We start from the raw sequence: 24,790 nt of genomic DNA on the forward strand, positions 1-24,790 counted from the left end.
GCCCAATGGAAGGTTGACAATGGTATTACCTAGTTTTTGTAGTAAGGGAAGATTTGCTTCCTGCCCCAGGAACAGTGACTCCACTGAGGAGGCAAGTATCTTTTTGGAGGGAGCTAAGCTAACCAATCTTTTAGCTTATCAGCTACTAGGCATACCAGTCATCACAATCTATTACTTGTGGGGTATTCATGCCAATGGAGGACAAGATGTCCAAAGTCAGAGTTGCAGTGGTCACAGACTGAAGTCCTTCCGAAAAATGCATCAAATAGAGCCTCAGCTATGCTGCAAGGACTCAGCAAAATGGGGAAGTCATATCTTCATTGTTGAAGGAATGCAAGACTAGTCAACCTCTGTCAGAGGTATCTCCCAGTCAGGTCTGCCAGCCCTTTAGGTTCGGGTTCCTAGAAGGCGTAAGCTACAAAGCTGTTGGCGGTCAAGGGATGGTTCTCAAACCAACAAACCATTCAAGGGTTTGGCAACAAATAAAACTATCAGGATATTGACCTGACAGTAACCTTGGTGGCTTCCCAAAGGTGGAAGCAGTGAAACTTCTGAGATTCAACTGGGTCTGCAGATTAGCCAATATGTATATTGAACAAACCTAAAAGTCTCCAGAATCCTTATCAGGATCCACAGTCGTTCAGTAGTGATGAGGACAATAATTGCCCGGGGCCTGCAAGCCATGATATTCGCGGGTACAGTCTCATATCAGAGAACCTCCTATTCTCCTTTCTGAGATCCAACACATCATACAGCGTGGCCAACGGTATCTTCCAAAGTCAGACAAGTTATATCTAACCTTTCCCTGCTTGAACCATAATTATAAAAAACTTTTTTGGGCTGGAATTCTATGTTACATCTTGTCATTGACGTTGACTGTCCTGAATTTTCCTGGTGGAACTCGTTAATATTTTACACCATATTCCCATTCATATGATACATATGATATTGTACTGTCCCAAAATGCAAACAGTCTTGCCATCAATTACTTGATTTATATCAAGCCCCATTTTTTTTTTATCTAAATAGTTTATAGCAGGAGGATCTGTTTCTTGGATTTACAGTGTAAAGTCCGTTTTATCCATGCTTATCAGTTGTCTTGAAATAGAAACACAGAACCCACCCATTATGGATTGTATTAAACTTATCAAGCATAAGTTAACTCTGTATTAACTTACTCACCAAACTAGAAAATATCCACAAAATTTTGAAAAAACTTGAATACATTTTTATAAAGTAACAAGATGTGAACCTAGTGATTCTGTAACGATCTGGATGCATCTGTACACTGTTTGCAGATAGTGGCTAACTAGTTCCTCTATAAAATACATTCAAATACATTTTGTTTTTGCATTTAGGTACACTTTAAATTGAGGTAAGAGAATTTACAGGAGAATTTTTTGATCAGTGCCTGATGATCAAAAGTGTGTGTTGCTTTCTGTCTGACTACTTCATGTTTTTAGATTTCTCTTTCATTATGACTCAGACTTTCTTTGGATTCTGCTTTTGCCTGGTCTGAACCCCAGCTTGTCTGTTTCTGCTGCACAGTGAGTTCGGTACTTCATTTTGCATGCAGGTTAGTTGTTATTGTTGTGGTAAATCAGAATGTTGTACTCCGGTGCATAACATTAGCACCAGTTCTGATGACCTTGGTGAGAGTGCTCCACTCCCTGCTGACACAGAGGGGGAGATTTACTAAAACTGGTGCATACAAAATCTGGAGCATAGTAATCAGCTTCTAATGTCTAAGCTTGACTGAACAAGCTGAAGTTAGAAGCTGATTGGTTACTTTGCACAACTTCACCAGATTCTGTGTGTACCAGTTTTAGTAAATTCCCCCTAGAGTTTCCACCACACTTCATGATATTTTAATAAGACCTAATTAAAGGAACTTCAGCCAATTTTCCAAAAACGTCAAGTCAGCAGCTACAAAAACTGTAGCTGCTGACTTTTAATAAACAGACACTCACCTGTCCAGGGATCCAGCACTTTTTTTAACCAGGCTGGTTTGTTACCGATCCTTGGGTTCCTGGCACCGGCATGTTAACTGTGGGAAGCCGGCAGTGATTCCTTGCGGCTTCACAGCTGGCCTCCCAATGTGCAAATGCGAGCCGTGCTGCATTCTGTGAATGGTCTCGCAGCTTCCTCGGACCTGTGACATGTCCCAGAATGTTTGCGGGCAGGGGGAATGGGGGCCAAACTTGCGCTTGCTTAGGATTGCCTAGGGAGTGGGTACCTGCCAAAACTAGGAAGAGCTTTTTGCAGAAATGCAGCCCAAAACTTGCAAGGAACCTCCACCATGCTTCACTGCTGCATGCAGCCACTCATTGTTGTACTGGTTTCTAGCCCTTCAGTGAACAAACTGCCTCCTGCTACAGCCAAATATTTCAAATTTTGACTCATCAGTCAAGAGCACTTGCTTGCATTTTTCTGCACCCCACTTCCTATGATTTCATGCATAGTTGAGTAGCTTAGCCTTGTTTCCACATCGAAGGCATAGCTTTTTGGGCACAATTCTTCCATGATGACCACTTCTGGCCAGACTTCTCTCGACAGTAGATGGGTGTTCCTGGGTTCAACTGGTTTCTGCCAGTTATGTGCTGATGGCATTGCTGGACATCTTCTGCTGCCAAAGGGAAGGAAGTATGATGATACTTTCATCTGCTGTATTAAGTTTCCTTGGCCAACCATTGTGTCTATGGTCAACAATGCCCATTTCTTCAAAAGAGCTTGAACAGCACATTTTGAAACTCCAGATTGCTTTGAAATCTTTGCCTGGGAGTTACCTTGCTGATGCAGTATAACTACCTCGTGTCTTGTTGTGTTCAGTCTTGCCATGGTCTATTACCTGTGAAATGAAATGGTCTTCCACAACCTTAGTAGCAGAGTTTGGCCGTTCCTCAGCCAGTTTTAGCCTCCTACACAGCTGTTTGTGTTTCAGTTAATGACTGTGTTTCAACCTACATATGAAATTGATGATCAGTAGAACCTGCTTGGTAAAACTGGTTAATCATACACCTGACTCTAATCCTAAGTAAAGTAAGTGGTACTAACAAGGAAGAGCTGAAGGAACATTTTGCAACTAATTAGGTTACTTGGCAACAGATCAGTCACATGATTTGGTATAAAAGAGCAACTTAGAGAGTCAGAATGTTTCAGCAGTAAAGATGGGCAGAGGTTCACCAATCTGTGAAAAGCTGCATCTAAAAATTGTCAAACAAATTTCAGAATAAAGTTCCTCAATGTAAAAAATTGCAAAGACTTTAAATATATCATCATCTACAGTATATAATATCAAAATATTTAAAAAATCTGGAGAATCTGTTTTTCAAGGGACAAGACTGAAATGTGATATTGGATGCCCGTGATCGTTGGGCCCCCAGACAGCACTGCATTAAAAACCGGCATGATTCTGTGATGGACATCAGTGCGTGGATGCAGGAATACTTCACTGTCTGTGAACAGTTTATCGTGCCATCCAAAAATGCAAGCTAAAGCTCTATCATGCAACAAAGAAGCTATATCTGAACATGATCCAGAAACCCCGCCATCTTCTCTGGACCAAAGTTCATTTAACCACTTCAGCCCCGGAAGGATTTGCCCCCTTCCTGCCTAGGCCATTTTTTCCTATTCGGCACTGCGTCGCTTTAACTGACAATTGCACGGTCGTGCGACGTTGTACCCAAACAAAATTTATGTCCTTTTTTCCCCACAAATAGAACTTTCTTTTGGTTGTATTTGATCACCTCTGCAGTTTCTATTTTTTGCGCTATAAACAAAAAAAGAGCGACAATTTAAAAAAAAAAACACAATATTTTGAGGTTTTTGCTATAATAAATATCCCGATTTTTATTTTTATTTTTTTAAAAAAACAAAACATTTTTTTCCTCAGTTTAGGCCGATATGTATTCTTCTACATATTTTTGGTAAAAAAAATCGCAATAAACCTATATTGATTGGTTTGCGCAAAAGTTATAGCGTCTAAAAATTGGGGATAGATTTATGTAATTTTTATTATTATTTTTTTTTTACTAGTAATGGCGGCGATCAGCGTTTTTTATCGGACTGCAATATTGCAGCAGTCAGAACGGACACTTTTGACACTATTTTGGGACCATTGACAGTTATACAGCAAACAGAGCTAAAAATAGCCATTGATGACTGTATAAATGTCGTTAGCAGGGAAGGGGTTAACACTAGGGGGCAATCAAGGGGTTAACTGTGTTTCCTAGGTGTGTTCTAACTGTAGGGGGGATGGGACTTACTAGGGGAGGAGAGATTGGTGTTCATACTTAGTATGAACACACGATCTGTCTCCTCTCCCCTGAGAGAACCAGGATCTGTGTTTACACACAGATCCTGATTCTCACTGTCACGAGCAATCGCGGGTGCCCGGTGGTCATTGCGCCTGCTGGACCCGCACGCGCCTGCTATCACGTCTGAAAGGGGCGATGTACAGCTACGGTGATTTGCGCAGCCGCGCCAACCTGTCGCAGTATAACTGCGGCTGCTGGTTGGCTAGTGGTTAAAATGGAAGGGCACGTGTTATTGTGAAGAACACTTACTCACTGAAGGATATGTATTTAGTTATTGCCATGGAGTGTTTTCTGGCATGTTCACCTTCTAAATGGTCTGATTTTATTAGTTACGTTATCATCAATCAATTTTGCCACAAGGTGGTCACGTTCATTGTTTAATGTTTATATGATATCAAGAATAGGTATCTATATTATTGCACTGTATTGTTTTGTTTTCAGCAAGTTTTTCATTATCATATTTGCAATGTAATTATTGTCTATAGGAGGGTCTCACCATTATTGCTGCTTGTCATATCACAATTTTCAAGTTAGCCACAGGGTGGCACTAGTATCACTGTTGCAGCACTTTTTATTACGGTTGCACAGATACCAATACTTGTACTCTTGCAAATGTTCCAATGCTTGACCTGATACCTGGTCATCGAGGATGATCGGTGCGGCGGTGGGGGGAGTTACAAGCACCGATCTCCCTGTATAGATTTCAATAAAGCAGCTGACAGATGCCCCCCCCCCCCCACCATGACTTTATTGAAATCTATACAGGGAGATTGGTGCTTGTAACTGCCCCCACCCCCGCACAATCACCCCCGACTGCGCAGGTATCGGGTCAATCATCTGAGCATTTGCATGAGTACATCACCCCCTGTGTCCTCCTCCGGTCCCCCTCCGTGTCCCCCTCCATGTCGTCCTCTGGTCCCCCCTGTTCCGAATCTGTCAGGATAGAGAGCAGAGGAAGGAGTCAGTTAATGTAATTTACTGTCTCCTTCCTTTTCTGAATGCACAGAATCAGTGATCACTGACTGTCCATTCATAACTGAGCATTGTCAACTGTGTTAACGATGTCTCAGTTTATGAATGGAGAGGAGCCGCTGTCTCCTCTCCATTCATTTTCAGTGCAGCTGAGGCTGCTGAGAAAGGGACTGGGGAATCTGTGTCCTTAGTTCCTTTCCCTCTCTCAAAGCGGTGATGTCAGGGGTCTGCTTAGACCCCTGATATCTCACCAAAGCCACCCCCCCCAACAGGGCTTATGAAAAAAATTGTAATAAATATGTAAAAGGTAAATTTGTAAAAAAAAATTAAAAAAATAAAATTAAAAAAAATGCTGAAACCGTCCACTCCCCCTCCCAAAAAAAGAAAGCATTGTAAAAATAAATAAATAAATACAATATAAATAGTAAAAAATAAAATAGTAAAAAAAATAGAATTAAAAAAAAAAAAAAAACTACTGACACAGTCCACTGTCACATGACATTAAAAAAAGTATTGTTGTTTGTACCTTTTTATTTTGTCATAGTTTATGTGGGAACACTATTTGTGTTAAGCAGCAACCTTGTACACATTCTTTACAAAAATTGTTTTTTCTTTATTTATACACATTTATTTGCTAACACATTTCATAGTAGCGCAGAAGTTTTATTACTATTAAAATGGTCTGTTGCAAAAGTGGAAAACTGCTCTGTGTTCAGATGAATCAAAATGTGTTATTCTTTTTGGCAACCATGGGCACTGCCTCCTCTGGACTACAGAGGAGAGGAACCTTCCCGCTTAGTTCAAAGGCCTGCATCTCTGATGTATGGGGGGTGCATTAATGGGTATGAAATGAGCAGCTTGCACATCTGGAAAGGCACCATGAATGCTGAAAGATATATCCAGGTTTTAGAGCCGCATATGCTCCTATCCAGATGGTAAGGCCTTGCATATGTCAGCAGGACAATGCTAAACTGAATACTGCATCTATGACAACAGCTTGAATTCATAGTAGAATGGTCCGGATGCTTAACTGGCCTGCCTGCAGACAACAAACATCCACCAATTGGAAAATACAATGACCCAGGGCTGCTGAGCAGTTAGAATCCTATATCAGGCAAAAATGTGACAACATTTCTCTCCCAAAACTCCTGCAACTGGTTTTCCCAGATGTTTACAGAGTGATGATAACTGCACATCACCTGCTTATGCGCGCTTTCTACAGCATGCAGCGGCGGGATCAGTGACCCTCTGTGTCCACTGGACACAGCTGATCACCGATCATTGTAGCGGGCTGCTGGTACCAATCACAGCGAGCAGTAGTAAACAGCGATGTCATTGTTTACTACTATGTGAACTCTGTGATTGGTCACAGCGATCACATGCTACCAGGGCCAGTCACAGCGGCTATGCACCATGTGATAGCTGTGATCAATCACAGCATCGCAGTAGTACACAAGGTTTCATGAATTAAACCTTTACACAGTCTTTTGTTGATTGCGTATTACAATGATCACTGTAATAAGCAATCACAGTAAAAATATAAAAAATCTTGATCACCCCCCCCCCCAGAGTAGTACAGTGTCACTATGGTAACACTGCACTGCCCTGGTGACCATTTGTAAAAAAAAAAAAAAAAACATTCAAAAAATTGTAATGAAAACATTTTTTTTGCATACTCTTTGTCCCTAATCACCGCAGCACCAATCTTAGTGTCCCCGATTACCGCTACACCAGTCATATTATTTCTAATTACCGCCACACCAGTTACTATGCCCCTGATCACCGCCACATTAGTTATATTGTCCCCTAATCACTGCCACACCAGTTACAATGTTCCTGATCATTATTAGATGTGTAATGTATGCTTCTAGATAGCCTGAAGATGCTCCTTGGGTTTTGGGTCTCTTTATGTGACTAGGCTGTGAAAATGTCTCACAAGTGGTATCGCCATACTCAGGAGTAGCAGAATGTGTTTTTGGTAGTAATTCTTAATAGGCCTATGCTGTGTGTTAGAAATATCTTATTGACAACTTAGTTTAAAAAATACATTTTAATTTTTTTCCTGCATTTTCCAAAAACTTTTGAAAATGTCATTTTTTTTACCAAAAGAGTTTCTATGCCTTTCAGATAATATTTTGGAGTATTTGCTTGCTAAAATTGAGTAATTTTGTGCTTTTACTCTAGGGCAGTGATGGCTAACCTTGGCACCCCAGATGTTTTGGAACTACATTTCCCATGAAGCTCATGCACTCTGCAGTGTAGTGGAGCATCATGGGAAATGTAGTTCCAAAACATCTGGGGTGCCAAGGTTCGCCATCACTGCTCTAGGGCCTTCAAAAATGTGAAATTAGTGTAATGTATGCGTCTAGAATGCCTAAGGTACTTCTTGGATTTTGGATGCTTACATGCTATTAGGCTGTGAAAACGTCTCACGCATATGTTATCCCCATACTCAGGAGAGTAGCAGAATGTGTTTTAGGGTGTATCAGCCTCTGCCTGTGCTGACTTCATCACTCACGCTGGAGCCGGAACTAGCAGTGCAATACACGGTTTGTCATGATCGCTTTACTATGAAGATTGTGATACATATACTGTGGAATTTTTTTAATTAAAGCTTATGGTTTTACACTATTGGAGGCTGTCATTTGCTTCTTTTACTGGATTGCCATTCTTGGAACGAGAGTTTATACAGTTGATTTTCTGCTAGTATGCCCTGCGTTTCCGTGTGGTTGCCTAATTTATTATTTCAAGGTCCACGCACCTCTGAGTCCTTATAGACCAACTATAATTTGGGGTCTTGTAAACCGGTAAGAGGCCGTGTGGTTACTTGGTACAGGATTCACTGTTGGCGCTCCATATAAGGATTTTTTTTATGGATGGATTAATGGGACCGATTTTCACATGTATGTCACAAAAGCACGTAATATTTGTTATTTAGTGGTGTTGGGGATATCAATTAGTATACACATCTTTTATATGTGAGTTCACATATATATTTATCATTATTTAAAGATACAGCGCAAAAATTATTATTGGTAACAGATTCTGACACTTGTATTTTTTGTTTTTTTGAGTAAGTACTGAGGCAATTAGTTTTGGCACCAAGCTCAGTTTTTTTTTGTAAATGCTTTGGATTGTCTACTTTCCAAAAAAGGGGTCATTTAGAGAGTATTTGTACTGTCCTGGCATTTTAGGGCCTCAGGAAATGAGTCAATATATCAGGACTAATCGATTTTTCAATACAGTGGGGGTTATTTACGAAAGGCAAATCCACTTTGCACTAAAAGTGCAAACTACAAGTGCAAAGTGCACTTGAAATTGCACTAAAAGTGCACTTGGAAGTGCAGTCGCTGTAGATCCGAGGGGGACATGCAAGGAAAATGAAAAAAACAGCATTTTAGCTTGCACATGATTTGATGATAAAATCAGCAGAGCTTCCCCTCATTTCAGATCTACCCCTCAGATTTACAGCAACTGCACTTCCAAGTGCAATTTCAAGTTCACTTTGCACTTGTAGTGCAAAGTGGATTTGCCTTTCGTAAATAACCCCCAGTGTGTGTGTATATCTATATATAGTATCTCACAAAAGTGAGTACACTCTTCACATTTTTGTAAATATTTTATTATATCTTTTCATGTAACACTGAAGAAATGACACTTTGCTACAATGTAAAGTAGTGAGTGTACAGCTTGTATAAGTGTACATTTGCTGTTCCCTCAAAATAACTCAACACAGTCATTAATGTCTAAACCACTGGCAACAAAAGTAAGTACACCCCTAAGTGAAAATGTCCAAATTGGGCCCAAAGGCTCAATATTTTGTGTGGCCACCATTATTTTCCAGCACTGCCTTAACCTTCTTGGGCATGGAGTTCACCAGAGCTTCACAGGTTGCCACTGGAGTCCTCTTCCACTCCTCCCTGACAAAGCTGGTGGGTATTAGAGACCTTGCGCTCCTCCACCTTCCGTTTGAGGATGCCCCACAGATGCTCAATAGGGTTTAGGTCTGGAGATGTGCTTGGCAAGTCCATCACCTTTACCCTCAGCTTCTTTAGCAAGAATGTGGTTGTCTTGGAGGTGTTTGGGGTCCTTATCATGTTGTAATACTGCCCTGTGGCCCAGTCTCCAAAAGGAGGGGGATCATGCTCTGCTTCAGTATGTCACAGTACAAGTTGCCATTCATGATTCCCTCAATGAACTGTAACTCCCCAGTGCCGGCAGCACTCATGCAGCCCCAGACCATGACACTCTCACCACCATGCTTGACTGTAGGCAAGACACACTTTGTACTCCTCACCTGGTTGCTGCCACACACGCTTGACACCATCTGAACCAGATAAGTTTATCTTGGTCTCATCAGACCACTGGACATGGCTCCAGTAATCTATGTCCTTAGTCTGCTTGTCTTCAGCAAACTGTTTGCTGGCTTTCTTTAGAAGAGGCTCCCTTCTGGGACGGAAGTCATGCAGACCAATTTGATGCAGTGTGCGGCGTATGGTCTGAGCATTGTCAGACTGACCCCCAACCCCCCCCACACACACACACACACACACACACACACCTTCAACCTCTGCAGCAATGCTGGCAGCACTCATGTCTAGTTCCCAAACACAACCTCTGGATATGACACTGAGCACGTGCACTCAACTTCTTTGGTGGACCATGGCGGGGCCTGTTCTGAGTGGAACCTGTCCTGTTAAACCACTGTATGGTCTTGTCCACTGTGCTGCAGCTCAGTTTCAGGGTCTTGACAATGTTCTTATAGCCTAGATCATCTTTATGTAGAGCAGCAATTCTTTTTTTCAGGTCCTCAGAGAGTTCATTGCAATGTTCAACTTCCAGTGACCAGTATGAGAGAGTGAGAGCGATAATACCAAATTTAACACACCTGCTCCCCATTCACACCTGAGACCTTGTAACACTAACGAGTCACATGACATCAGGGAGGGAAAATGGTTAATTGGGCCCAATTTGGACATTTTCACTTAGGGGTGTACTCACTTTTGTTGCCAGCAGTTTAGACATTAATGGCTGTGTGTTGAGGTATTTTGAGGGGACAGCAAATTTACACTGCTACAAAGTAGTGAGTGTACAGCTTATATAACAAAGTGTCATTTCTTCAGTGTTAAATGAAAAGATATAATAAAATATTTTCAAAACTGTGAGGGGTGTACTCCCTTTTTTGATACACTGTAATTATATATATATATATATATACACTGTATATACCTTAGTTTGTAGACTCCAACTTTCACACAGACTAAATAATATACCCAGATTTGGGATTTTACCAAAGAAAAGTAGCAGAATACATTTTGGCCTAAATGTAGGAATAGAAAAAAAAGATTTGCAAAATTTTAAACAGAAACTAAGATTTATTTTTTTTTCAAAATTGACGGAATTTTTTTTCGTTTATATAGCAAAAAAAATTAAAAACTCAGTGGTGATTAAATAGCACCAATATAAAGTTGTCTCAAAAAAATTATAAAAATTTAATTAGGGTACTGAAATCTGAAAATTAGCCTGGACTGGAAGGGGTTGAAAGTGTCCAGACTTGAAGCGGTTAAAATCAGAGGGGATGCTACACTGTGGTAAACATGGCCCAACTTTTTTGAGAGGTGTTGCTGCCACCAATTTAAAATTACCTTATTTTTTTTTTCTTAAAATGGTACATTTTCACTTTAAACATTTGAGATATTTTCTATTGCGAATAAAGTTTGGGTTTTTGAGATTTGCAAATCATTACATTCTGGTATTTATGTTGATTTTTCACAGCATACGAACCTTTTTGGAATTGGGGTTGCATATGGTTGATATTCTATCCAGTATCTCAGAAATCCCAGAGACTTTTTATGCTTTTTTTTTCTTTCTATATGATTAATGTAAAGCGATGGTACATAGTTACATAGTTAGTAAGGTTGAATAAAGACACCAGTCCATCCAGTTCAACCTAAGTGAGTGTGGGTGCATGTCTACAATTATCCCTATTTATTTAAGGTACCCATATAGTGGCGTCAATTTACGCAGCGCTCCACACATACATCCCACACTCACATCGGTCCCTACCCTCAAGGAGTCCACAATCCAAGGTCCCCAACTCACATTCATATACTAGGGCCAATTTTGGACAGAAGCCAATTAACCTGCCAGCATGTCTTTGGAGTGTGGGAGGAAACCGGAGTACCCGGAGGAAACCCACGCATGCACAGGGAGAACATGCAAACTCCAGGCAGGTAGTGTCGTGGTTGGGATTTGAACCAGCAGCCCTTTTTACTGCTAGGCGAGAGTGCTACCCACTACACCACTGTGCCCCCCTACTTCCTCCTTTTTTGGAGTGAACACTCCCCCACTTGTAGTAATGGTATGCCAGCAGCATGTCTGCAGTCTTGGACTAGCTCCTGCAGAATCCATATAATGTAGTAATCCCAGTCTTTGATTGATTGCTTTCTGTAGCACAACATATACTGACCATTATGTGTGGGCCTTGATGTCTCCTATATCAAATAACTTGCCCACCATCGTTCTAATCTTTCCTCCTGCTACAGAATACCAAAGCTTGTCTGCTTGAAAATGTGTTTTTATTGCTTTCTCTGTCACCATTGGAGGATATCTTCCGACTTCTCTTCTGTCTGATGCTGTTATATGGACAGGACGTGGAAAGATTCCAGAGTGAAGAGAAATCTCAAAACCAGGAAACAACCGCAGTAAAAAGGCTGACAAGGCTTCTAACCCAACCCTACTCTATCCAAAATGAAAACAGTTACATAGGAAGGTTGAATAAAGACACCAGTCCATCCAGTTCAACCTGAGTGATTGTGGGTGCGTGTCTACAATTGTCCCTATCCCTGTACAATATGTCTCATTAAGACGCTCATCTATTATATTATTATTTTTATTTTAAAAAGGTACCCATATAGCGCTGTCAATTTACGCAGGGCTCCACACATACATCGCACACTCACATTGGTCCCTACTCCCAAGGAGCCCACTATCCAAGGTCCCCAACTCACATTCATATACTAGGGCCAATTTTGGACAGAAGCCAATTAACCTACCAGCATGTCTTTGGAGTGCTTTTGGCTGGAGCTGGACTCCAATATCACACTTGTGCAGTGTATTAATACACACATCAATGTATGTCACATTAAGGCAGCTTGTTTATTTTGTCAACCCACCCAACGTGGCCAAAACCACACATGCCACTTTGGGGTTAATTTACTAAAACTGGAGAGTGCAAAATCTGGTGCATCTGTGTATGGTAGCCAGTTTCTAACTTCAGCTTGTTCAATTAAAGTATTTCTAAACCCACAACAGTAAAATCAGTCTGTGTATTCTCCTATATCCTCCTGTATCCTCCTCTTCTTATACTGACTCCAAAACAGGTCCGGATAACAGAGCCTTTGGAGTCAGACTGCACATGCTTAGTTTGGTGTGTATTGCTAGAGTTTTTTTTCCTTGGGAGAGTGCATGTGATCAGCACAGGGCCAGTCAGCACTGTCCAGACAAAGGGCCAAGTATCCTGGATCCTGACAAGACAGTTCAGTGCAGTATGAAAATTCTTCCTACAAGCTTTAACCAGCAACTAATAGAATTTACAAGATTGCTATATACTGCTAATGAGAAAAGATATTTAGCAGTTTATATTTACCAAAATGATTGCATTCCCATGTTCTTTGTACTGTGGGTGACCAGATACTGTATAGAGAATGCAGGGTCCTGGGTTTAGTAACGCTTTAAGCTTTGACAAAAAAACCTGGAAGCTGATTGTTTTCTATCCAGAGCTGCACCAGATTTTGTACTCTCCAGTTTTAGTAAATCAACCCCTTTATCTTCTCATGCATACTGGCTGTTAGAAAAAATGTCACAGAGTCGCATTATTAATGTGTGATCCTGACCTAAATGATGAAAAACATATGTACTTATTACAGTAGAAACAAAATTTGCACGACAAATATGACACCATGAAAGCGTGCTTACGTCCATTCACTTTATTAAATGTTACGGTTTACAATATAAAATATGACAAGAAATCCATAAAATTGAAAAAAAAAAACATCGTGAAGGGCAAGAGCACCCAGGCAGCTCTGCGTCTGCCCCCACGCATAATAACAGAAATACAAAGGCAGCAGAGGAGAGAATGTTAAATCTTTTAATACTTATTCTTCCACTTCCAAAAGCCTGCAACACTTCACTTTGGTAAAGTAAAAGGTGCAGATGACCATAAACATTGACAAGTCAGTTACGGAACATGTACTGAATGTGTACAAAAGTTATACAAATAGCTATAGGCCAGTCAAGCAATATATTAGGTGTTAGACAATGCCCTCCAAAATATTTATCTGACACATAATCTCCCAGTCTAAACTCCCACCTTTCTGTTTCATAGGAATAAAAATGATAAAACTATACCTAAGCCACTAATGAAAACTTCTCTCTCACTAAAAACAATATTGACCTTAAAGGTTTGCTTTTTAAGAGTATTCCATATCACTTCAGACGATCAACTATTTTGCCCAGTCCCTGCTTTGCTACATGGCTTTTGGAGGAAGGGCCCTTACCAGGAACAGTGCAAGCCCCTATTGTAGAAATGAAGGCTGCAGAACTATAGTAGCCTAGTGATACATCCACATATTACTCAATATCAAGCTGAGCAATGTGAATACAAGCAATGCTCTAAAGTGACTCAAAGCACACTGGTGAAGGGTGAGGGCTTTTAAAGTAGAAGTAAAGCTTTCTTTTTTTTTTTAAATAAAAGTACAAACATGGGTTTTGCATAGAGCAGCCCAAAACCTCCTCTTCTGGGGTCCCCCCCCAGCGCTCCTGGCTCCCCCCCTTGGTGGTGAGCCACTTTTTATGGGGGCACTCATTTGGGCTCGCTCCAAAGCTGCCCTGTCTGTATCTATTGACAAAGACAGCGCTACTTGCCTCGTCCCCCCCCCCCCACTCCCTCCTTACAGAATTTGATTAACAGTGGCTCCCACTGCTATCAATCTGCCCTGTGAGGAGCAAGAGAGTCGCTGCTCTCATCCAACCCCGATTTCAATCCAGCACTGTGCATAAGTATAAGGGGGATTCTGTGACACAGAAGGTTTTTTTTTTTCACCTTTAAAACATAGACTGCATTAAGGTAAAAAATCCTTTAGGCTTTAGAACCCGTTTAAAGCTGGTGCATTCTAATAACAAGGAAATTTTAGTCTTTACTTAACCTTACCATGGATAGCTGAGGGTAGCAGGATAGATAGGTGATGCAAGATATTTTCATACATGTTCACATTTGTATCAAATGAACATGCATGCTTATTATTACTTATTAGTAATTGCCAAAGAAAACATGGGGGCTACTGCTTATTCCAGGTGATTTCTTATGCTAATGGTTAACTTTAAAATCAAGAATTTGTTAAACTGTTTACCTAACTAAAGTGAACATTTATGTACTTAACACACAAAGTTCCCCAGAACATGGGTAACTAAAATCACCCTGCCCTGTATTCAACCTGCACATGTTTTATTAAACAGCCCCCCTCCAATGTATATTGCTCCACTGTGGAATACATGGAGTGTACAATGAAAGTGGGTTTCAGTTATAAGCACCCAACAAACTAAATAAAATAACTTGAATGGTGAGTGACCCTTCCTACGACAGCAACCAAACTGTTATATTTACAATTAAATACAAGTTCAAATAATTACTTTCATTATACAATTTTTTATGTATAAATTGTTACAGAGGCTTGTTAACAGCGTAGTGTAAAAGCAGTAAGGTGTTGCACACAGCAACAATCACGTATCAGCTTTAAGCAGGTTAGAGTAGTTGTAATAATGAGGGCTGGTGGGTGATTTTTATTCCAAGTTACAGCACATTAATGCTCTTTGCACTACATTTTAAAAAGCCCACAGTATTGGTTAAAATAGATATAAAACAGCATGTAACTACAACCAATGCAAACTGAAGGTTCAGCACAGTCTTAACAATTTAAGGCAAGATACACAATGTATGTATAAAGAGTAAAAGCATTTATTTAGCAATGTCTAGAAAATAATCTTTTTTTTTTCTTTTTAATAAACAGCTCTAGATATTTATTGACCACTAAGTGTTGATGAACAAATAAAAAAACATCTAAATATATAAACCTGTTTAAGGATATAAAATGCATTTTACATATCAAAAACAGCTTGTATAAAATAAAAATATTTGTGGGTTTGAAAATATATATTTTTCACCCATACAGCCCAGGTATGTCAAAGTTAGGTTTTATATACATGCACTCTGCCCATTCTACTTGAACTACATTTACTATAAATATAGCACAGGCAGGGAATGTATAATCCTGCTAAGGAATGCATGCAAAATCCATAAATGTGCTCTGTAACCTCAGCATAATTATATAAGTAAAACATATGTATGACTTCTCCAGCATAGAAGGTTCAACCCCCCCAACAACCCAACAACCTAAACCGTATGGTTAAAAAAAGTTGAGCATAAAATCTTACATAAAAAAATTCCAATTAACACCTGTGTATTTGGATGGGATAATTCCTAAAGCATGCAAAAGCTAAGCTGCACATTAAAGAAAAAAAAAACATCATTTCAACTTTTCCTTTATTTTATACTGAATATTTTATTCATAACATCACGCTTCAACAATCCTCCACTATATATAAATAGGTAAATGGCTTATATCCAGTGTGACAGAGCAAGGCCCTGCCACTGTGAACATGTAGGAGAAAGCATAGGGTCCTCAAGATTACTGTTTGAGGGGCTCGAGAATGTCAGTTCTGAGTGGAGAAAGGTGGTTTTTCATCGCTCTCTGAGTTTTGTAATTTCCAAATCAGGGTTTGGAGCTGGGAGACTGAAAAGTGCTTTCGGAGGGAAGGAGTCTCCAATCTTGTGCCTGGGTCTCGTCAGAAACCAGCAGTTGATCATAGCCTTTAAAATCTAGGACCTGACAGACAGAAGGTCTCTGGGGGTCAGGAGGACTCCAATCCTTCCCCAAGAGTCAAAGAGTTTGTATGGGGCAGCCAGAGCATGTATGTCTGCACAGTGCAGGAGCAGTAAGTGACAGAGAAACAAGGAGCTGAGGTTGTACGGGAACACCAAGATGCTATGTTAGATAGTGTGGAGGAGCAAGGCAAAAGGAGGAGCAGCATGGCTACAGAGTGTCATTTATGTTCATGTTGATGGTGAAAACCCATGTAGGAAACTCATTTTGTGTGTTGGTAATAGAATGGGCCAGCAAGCCCATAAACAGCATTCCTGGAGTGGACTAAACTCACTGGGAAGCACTACTACTAGCAAAAACCCTCAACATCACACCAGGAATTATGGACCTTTATTACACGTGCGAAATATAAATAGTTCTTACACTTTAAAAGCGCATTGAACAATATTCATTACCTGGGGCTGAAGACGGGATAAGGTGTACAAGGCGCTACTTCTTTAATTTTCCCCCAAAACATTTAGGGGTCATTCACACTAGAACAGAAACCTGTGTTCTTTGTGCGTTTCCTGCACCTTGTTCAAAACACACTGGATGTACAATCTGCTGTAGGTGTCAACGTAATCCTTACGACACCCCAAATGCGGTGCATTTGCTAGCATCGGATCACATGGTTCCACAATACTATGCAATCCAGTTGCAGTACCTTTTTAAAAAGTAACGCATGCAGCACTTTTGGTGCGATCCAGTGTAGGTTCAGCCTATTTATATTAATGGGCTAAAAAATTGCACCAAAGTGAATTGCACAGGAACGCACACTGCATTCCTGTGTGATTCTGGTGTGAACCGGCTCTTAGTGACAAGAAGGGAGCCAGAAAAGAGTCATATCGCTAAAGTTAAAAATTCTGAATTCTGATAAATTCTTCACCATCAAAAACCACACAGGGGATCTAAGTTAGAGTTAAAAATACAATCAATTACACACAAACTGACACACTATGCCATGGTGAGTGAATACCTGAGCAAGCTGAATAGAGATGTTGGGTCTCTGTATTTAGGTAGTGCTGGTTAACAGTCCATATACAACATGCCATGTTTGAGTAGGTTTTAATATTAAAACTGAACACCAGCCATAAAAAAAAAAAAACAAAAAAAACTTTTTTGGGTTTAAATACTTTAGTGAGAGTAGGAAAAGGTTAGGATTTTTGCTGCTGTCTGTGTCCACATTTGGAAAATACCCCTAAGTTCCTGTTTTGTTTACACCCATCCAAAAGATGCTGGGACTTTGATAGGAGTTTAAACACAGTAGTAAAAGGGCAAAAAATAATTTAAGAGTCCGCAGGCTAAGGTTAGGCTGCTCACAACACACAAGGCTGTCCGCCAGTGGGTACTCCAGCAGCTTACCAGAAAAAGATGTGCATATATGGAAGGAGCACCTGACTAAAAGATAAGAGTCTAAATCCATTTATTGATATTGTGTTACGAGAAAGCCAAGGTCAAAGGAACTCCCCCTTCATCAGGTCTTCAGTTAAAAATGAGAACCTTGAGTGGACTCAAAGTAAGGCTTTCCTGTTTGAATCTGTGCAGGGAAGCTGTTTGCTAGATTAGGATTCCTGGGCAAGTAATAGTATCTGCATCAGCAGTCAAAATTAGCAGTCTTAAAAAAAATATATAGTTTGTTGTAATTATTGGTGTAGGTACTGGTAGTATTAATATAGAGACATTGGGTGTTATTACGAACGGCAAATCTACTTTGCACTGCAAGTGCACTTGGAAGTGCAGTCGCTCTAAATCTAAGGGGTAGATCTGAAATGAGAGGAAGCTCTGCTGATTTTATCATCCAATCATGTGGAAGCTGAAATGCCGTTTTTTATTTTCCTTGCATGTCCCCCTTGGATCTACAGCGACTTTACTTCCAAGTGCACTTGCAGTGCAAAGTGGATTTTCCTTTAGTAAATAACTCCCATTGCCCCATATGCCCAGTAATACGCTTATGTTTCTCTGAACACTGGTTTCTTACCTGGAGATCCTGCAAAGTAACAGAACTTCCTGTAGTAGGTAAAAACCGCTAAGCCACCATCTTGCAATTAGCAGCAGCGGTGTAAGCCTGCCATGTGCCCTGTTTCAGTTGGAAGTTGGGCTGTCCATTTTATAGGCAGTACAATGGCTAAATGAAGGCGCTCACACAACAGGCTGACAACACTGCTACTGATTGAGAGGCAGTGGCTTAGTGTTGTCAGTTTGCAACAGAAAGTGCTGTTACTGGCAGGAGCTCCAGTTAAGAAACCGTGCAGCTAGTTCACACAAAAAACAATTTGCTTAAGAAAACTGTAAACAACGGGGCATGATACCAAACACACTAAAAAAAATAAATTCGGGGTTGTTACAGGAAAGGTGTGGTCTGTGTGCATTTTCTGCGCCGTGCTCAAAACCCAGTGCCTGCTGCAAGTGTCAATATATTCTTAACGAAACCCTAAATGCATATTGCAAAAGCAGTGCATTTGCCTGCACCAGATTACCTAGTACTGCAGTACCATGCGAGCTTATGTAGTGCGTTTTTGAATAGTAGTGCATGCATTACTTTTTGTACGATCCGGTGCACTTGGAGCTCATCAGATAAATAGGCTGAAAATTGCACCGCACTGAATTGCACAGGAATCACACAAGATCCGATCTTTAGGGTTTACATAAACCTTAATAGGGAAAGTCACAACTGGGCTTATGCAAGAATTTGTATGGTATTCTTTAACTTGAATCAAGTAGTGAAAAAATCACCCGATGTATGATACACACCATCTCCTTGCTTCTAAGGATGCAGAGTGTAAGGTCAGGCAGTTTGTTGGGGCAGATTTTCAGCTGACAATTTCATATCCCGTCTCAGCCCAGGTTCACACTACTGCGATCACAGACATCGCATGTGATTTGCACCTGTGGTGCAGATCACATGCGATATCTGCGAGATTTGATGAGAGGTCTAACTTGCATTAGATTCGCAAGAAAAGGTGCAGTGTCTCCCCCCCCCGCACTGAAATCGGATCGCATGTGTGTGCTCACCTATGCGATCCGATTCCTGTGCGCGTTCACAGTTTGCACTGTGATCTGTGAACCGATCTGGGGGTGTCATTAACAATGTATTGACACCTGCAGCAGAAGGCAGTGTGAACTGCCTGCAGGAGAGATGCAATGCAGAAACCAGTGCTGTATTCGCGCTGGTTCCCACATCGCATCAGTGTGAACCTAGGCTCAAACTTCAAACTTTAAAGCTCACTGATTAAGATATTAATGGAGGAATCTATATTCTGTCACTGCGATACATAGCATAAAGTTAACCACTTGCCGACCTCCGCACACACATATACGTCGGTAGAATGGCTTGTACAGGCAAATGGGCGTACCTGTACGTCCCTTTGAATTTGCCATCTTGCGGGTGCGCGCCCCCCGTGGCAGCGATCCTCAGACAGAGAGGCAGAATGGGGAGATGTAAACAAGGCATGTCCCTGTTCTACCTAGTGACACGACAGGGATCTACTGCTCCCTGTCATCGGGAGCAGTGATCGCTGTCATGTCAGTGGTAGCCCATCCCCTCCACAGTTAGAATCACTCCCTAGGACACACTTAACCCCTTCATCGCCCCCTAGTGTTTAACCCCTTCCCCGCCAGTGTCATTTATACAGTAATCAGTGGCTATTTATAGCACTGATCACTGTATAAATGACAATGGTCCCAAAATAGTGTCAAAAGTGTCAGATGTGTCCGCCATAATGTCGCAGTCCCGATAAAAATCGCAGATTGCCGCCATTACTAGTAAAAAAAAAAAAATAATAAAAATGCCAGAAATCTATGCCCTATTTTGTAGACGCTATAACTTTTGCGCAAACCAATCAATATACGCTTATTACAAGTAAAAAATATTGCTTTTTTTTCTCAAAATTGTTGATATTTTTTGTTTATAGCGCAAAAAAAAAAAAAACAAAAAAAAAAAAAAAAATGCAGAGGTGATCAAATACCACCAAAAGAAAGTTCTATTTGTAGGAAAAAAAAGGACGTCAATTTTGTGTGGGTACAACGTCGCATGACCGCACAATTGTCAGCTAAAGCGACGCAGTGCCGAATCGCAAAAAGTGCTCTGGTCAGGAGGGGGGTAAATCCTTCCGGGCTGAAGTGGTTAAGTAAACAAAAAGGTTTACATGTGTCTAATCAGTATATGTAAATAAAATGGAAGTTCACCATTTTTTTTATCAAACGTTACACTGCACGTATAAAAATGTTGCATTATTTTTTTGTTCAGATTTTGTGTTGGAAGCATTAAAAATATGAATATATATTTAAAAAAAAAAAAAAAAAATAGAGTTAAACTTGATGTGTTAATGGTAAATATAAATAAAACCACTTGTTAAAACTGGAAATAAAAGCTTATTTAGTTTCTTTGTACTGCCTTTTGCCTTCAAAATATATTTTATAACACATCACAATGAGGAGAATTTACCAAAGAAGATGGAGCAGCTGTGCATGCCAACCAATCAGCTTCTTTCAAAGCTTAAGGCTCAGTTTCCACTATTGCGGCCCCAAAGTCGCGTGTTTTACAGTTAGGGTCCTTTCACACTGGGGCGGTTTGCAGGCGCTATTGCGCTAATAATAGCGCCTGCAAAGCAACCCAAAAGTGCCGCTGCTTTGTCTCCAGTGTGAAAGCCCCGAGGGCTTTCACACTGGAGCGATGCGCTAGCAGGACGGTAAAAAAAGTCCTGCTAGCAGCATCTTCGGAGCGGTGAAGGAGCGGAGTGTATATCGCTCCTTCACCGCTCCTGCCCATTGAAATCAATGGGACAGCGCAGCTATACCACTGGCAAAGCGCGGTGGTTTTAACCCTTTCTCGGCCGCTAGCAGGGGGGTAAAACCGCCCCGCTAGCGGCCGCATATCGACGGTAAAGCGCCGCTTTACCGCCGACACCGCCCCCGCCCCAGTGTGAAAGGGCCCTAAGACTTTGCAATGTGATTTTTGGTTCTCACCAGTCATGCGACTGGTGAGAACCATGGGAGAACAAGTTGCACCGAAGTCGGAACAAAGTAGTACAAAAACCTTTTTTGAAGTGGCTGCGACTTGAGTCACACCAATTAGAACGGGGACCATTGAAATAAATGTATTTTGACTTGTTATGCTACTTCACATATGTCAAGTCGCACAACAACTCGCAGTAGTGGAAACTGAGCCTAACTGAACAAGATAAATTGAGAAGCTGATTGGTTATTATGCACAACTGCTCCATTATTGGTAAATTCTCCCCATTATATGCCTCACTTCTGTAACATAGCATATTTCAAAGTTATTGCCACATTAATTGTCCCACAGCTGAATGTGAAAATGGCTTTCGAGCTTAAATAGTTATATTACCTACTAAAATGGATCTACAATGCCAAACCTAATGTTTGCCTTTCTGTGGTCAACTTTTATTACATCTCTAAAACCTTTGTTTTATAAAAAAGAAAAATGGCAATGCAATTAAAGCAGAAAGATCATTGTGTCATAAGTGGCTGATATGTTGATAAAAAGATGTCATAGTATATAATTTAACAGCTTTGGGTGGTTAGTGTTGTTGGAAATCAAGACAGAAAGTGTATGAAATCTAGGTATCAAAAATAATTATACCAGTATCATCATTGTAATGGTGGGGACCAGAACTACATATACACATGTGCTAATTAGAGATTCTTAAACCCTGTTTACTTGAGAAAAATTCTATACTTCAGCTTGACACCAAGTATTTGGTGCCACATCTCCAACAGTTTAAAATCTTCAAATCTTTCTTTTGAAACCTATAGTCTAGTTTCTAAATGAGCCACTAAGACCACTGGTTTAGAGTTCAACATCACAGTGCAATTTTGTTTCCTGAATTCAGATCCGGATTGTGTTCAGAGGTAGGACACTAGAAGACAGCTCCACTATATATTACCCAATTTGCACTAGCAAAAACAATGGCTCTAAACAATGGCAAACAAATTAACTAGGATACAACTCAGATCTTCCAAATTGGCACCGATACTATTCTGTAGATTCAATGTAACCAATGATCCTTTCCTTGTTCCCCATCGTTGTCGTATTGATCATTAGTATCAAAGACAGACCTCATGTTCGGATGCCTATGCCAAACTTTTAACCTCTTGCTGCCCACGTAATGCATATGTGTGGCAAAAAAGATTGTGGGCTTTAACGCCCACATGCCGCACATATACATACATGGACGGCAAAGGTTTCTTATGCTGAAAGCATGCTCACTATGTGCTCCCAGAACAGTGTCCAAACTGGCAGGACTGACCCTTGCTCATGTGACCACTGTGACAGCCAATTACAGCTGGCACATAATCGGCTGGTCCTTCCTGCTCCCCGAGGGTAATGATCCTATTTAAGGGACGCTGGCATAGGGAGGGAAAAGGGTTAACATGTTTAATAGCACAGAAAGAACTTTTTTGGAACAGTCTACACAACTTTGCCATCTAAAAAAACTTTAGTGCTAGGTTGGAAACAGAAAACGGGATGCTCAAGTATTAACGCATAATCCCTCACCTGGGTTTTCAAGCAGAAGTGGCATTCTTATCAATTCTTGTTGTCAAACCCTTCTTCTATTCAGTAAATTCTCTACGATATGAATACTATTTTACATAGGGTGCTTAAAAACCATGGTTTTTTTAGTTTTGCGATGAATTAACCCATAATTCCAAACTGAACTAAGGCTCCCATACAGTAGATTAGTCCAACAATATTACAAGCTAGTTTAAATGAGTAGTAACAGGCAATTTTGGTTTTAGCTTCCCTTTAAGGGCAATAGCACTGTTCAAAAAGTTAAATTTAAGAAGGTCAATAGTTTAAGCACCTTTTTAAAAAGAGCTTGACTTTGCCAAAACAATACATAAAAATTTCAACTAACAAAATACTTCACAAAATGATATAAAATAATGCATACAGTTTTACAAAAAGCTGTCTAGGAAGGCAAGAATTTTCAGGTTACAAAAAAACGATTTGCACATGACTCCGATCGGTCTGATAGCAGCCTTTAGTGTTACCAATTGTCAAGGAAATCAAATCCAGTCTTCAAGAGCATACTGCTAGTGTTAATCTGTAAAGGAAAAGGAAAAAAAAAAGGATTACTGTCACATGTATAAACCAATACAAAAACTTAAAAAAAAAAAAAAAACATTAAAAGAAAATAACTTTAACAAGGTATGAAAACGCAGCTTATTTTACTTGGCTATGAATTTCTTATAAATTATAGTTGGCAACATAAAACTTCTAGAATACCAGTTTTAGTTTGTAAAGAGAACCTCCTTCAATTTCCTTCATGCTCATCTGTGCGAAATTTTTTTTTTTTTGATTGGAGGCTGTTGTAAGCTGTTTAAAGCACACAGTATCTCCTCACAGCTCTCTAGCGATCCATGGAAACCCAATGTCCAACCTGCGGCTTTTTGGCACCCTCAGAGGCCCTTTATTTTAAACTATCTTTTTATAAAATGGGTTTTGCTGAGAGGAATATCATGTGTCACAAGTAATTTTTAAGGGGGCTGTATGAAGCACAAAAATTGAAGCATTGATTTGTAAAGGGACTAAAAGAGCTGCGGTCCCACGTAATTTGTCTCCTGAATCATGTCCCAAGTCTTCGACAGCTATATCATGGCTTTAGTCTTTGGCCGTCTTCTATAGCAGGGGTCTCCAAACTTTCTAAACATGGGGCCAGTTTACTGTTCTTCAGACTTTAGGGGGGCCGGACTGTAGTCTTTGGGAGTAGAAAAAGTCCAGACGTCAGCAGAAAAAATAACAATGTCCCTTCTTTGGTGTCGGTGGGAGGGATTGTGCCCCATTGCTGGTGTAATTGGAAGAATTCATGCCCCATCATTGGTGTCATTGAGAGGAATTGTGCCCCATCGTTGGTGTCATTGGGAGGAATTGTGCCCCATTCACTGGTGTTAGTGGGGAGGAAATGATGCCCCATTGTTGGTATCCGTGGATGAAATAGTACCCCAAGGGCCGGATAAAAGAAAGCGAAGGGCTTCAGTTTGGAGACCACTGTTTTATAGCAGGTCTGCAGTCTCTGGCAGCTTTCTGACATTACATTTACGAAATATTATATGTGGTGACTTTAGGGGCCACACTTGATACCCTTTAAATTAAATTAAAGTGAGTTGACCACCACTGCCATAGACAGCAGATTTGAAAGCACCGATTTTACTTTTAAAAATCTGCCAGAGTCTACCTTTCTTTCGCCCTGTTTAGACTTGGGGAGGTATCGCTGTTTTCCTTTGAGATGTACCCTAAACATTGAGCGTAGTCATCTATTTGATATGTACTTTGAGTCCACCAAAACTATACGTCTATAATATGTCTTTTGATATTGTTCATACTCCTTAATATGTACCATGCCTTTTGTTGCAATAAAGGAACATTCTGTTTTGTTAAAAAAAAAGTGGAAGTGGATGTCAATGGTCACATAGGGTTGTAAAGTTAGCACGGAGGAAGTGGTGAAAAATGGTCACAAACAAAAGCCGTAGGACATAGATGGCAGTGGAAAACATTATGAT

At 40.4% G+C, this 24,790-nt stretch overlaps 1 protein-coding gene across 1 annotated transcript in view; it reads right to left on the reverse strand.

Moving 5' to 3' along the window:
* Positions 1 to 13,261: 13,261 nt before the first annotated feature.
* The window catches only part of LG04H1orf198 (linkage group 04 C1orf198 homolog), a 54,769-nt gene continuing 43,240 nt past the window's right edge, over positions 13,262 to 24,790 (reverse strand). Inside the window, exon 4 of the mRNA XM_073627757.1 lies at positions 13,262 to 23,334. Within this exon, the coding sequence (XP_073483858.1) occupies positions 23,278 to 23,334 (57 nt within the window). The 3' untranslated portion in view covers positions 13,262 to 23,277. The remainder of the gene's footprint in view (positions 23,335 to 24,790) is intronic.

This window comes from Aquarana catesbeiana, linkage group LG04 (genome assembly GCF_042186555.1).
Source record: "Aquarana catesbeiana isolate 2022-GZ linkage group LG04, ASM4218655v1, whole genome shotgun sequence".
NCBI classification, from domain to species: Eukaryota; Metazoa; Chordata; class Amphibia; order Anura; family Ranidae; genus Aquarana; species Aquarana catesbeiana.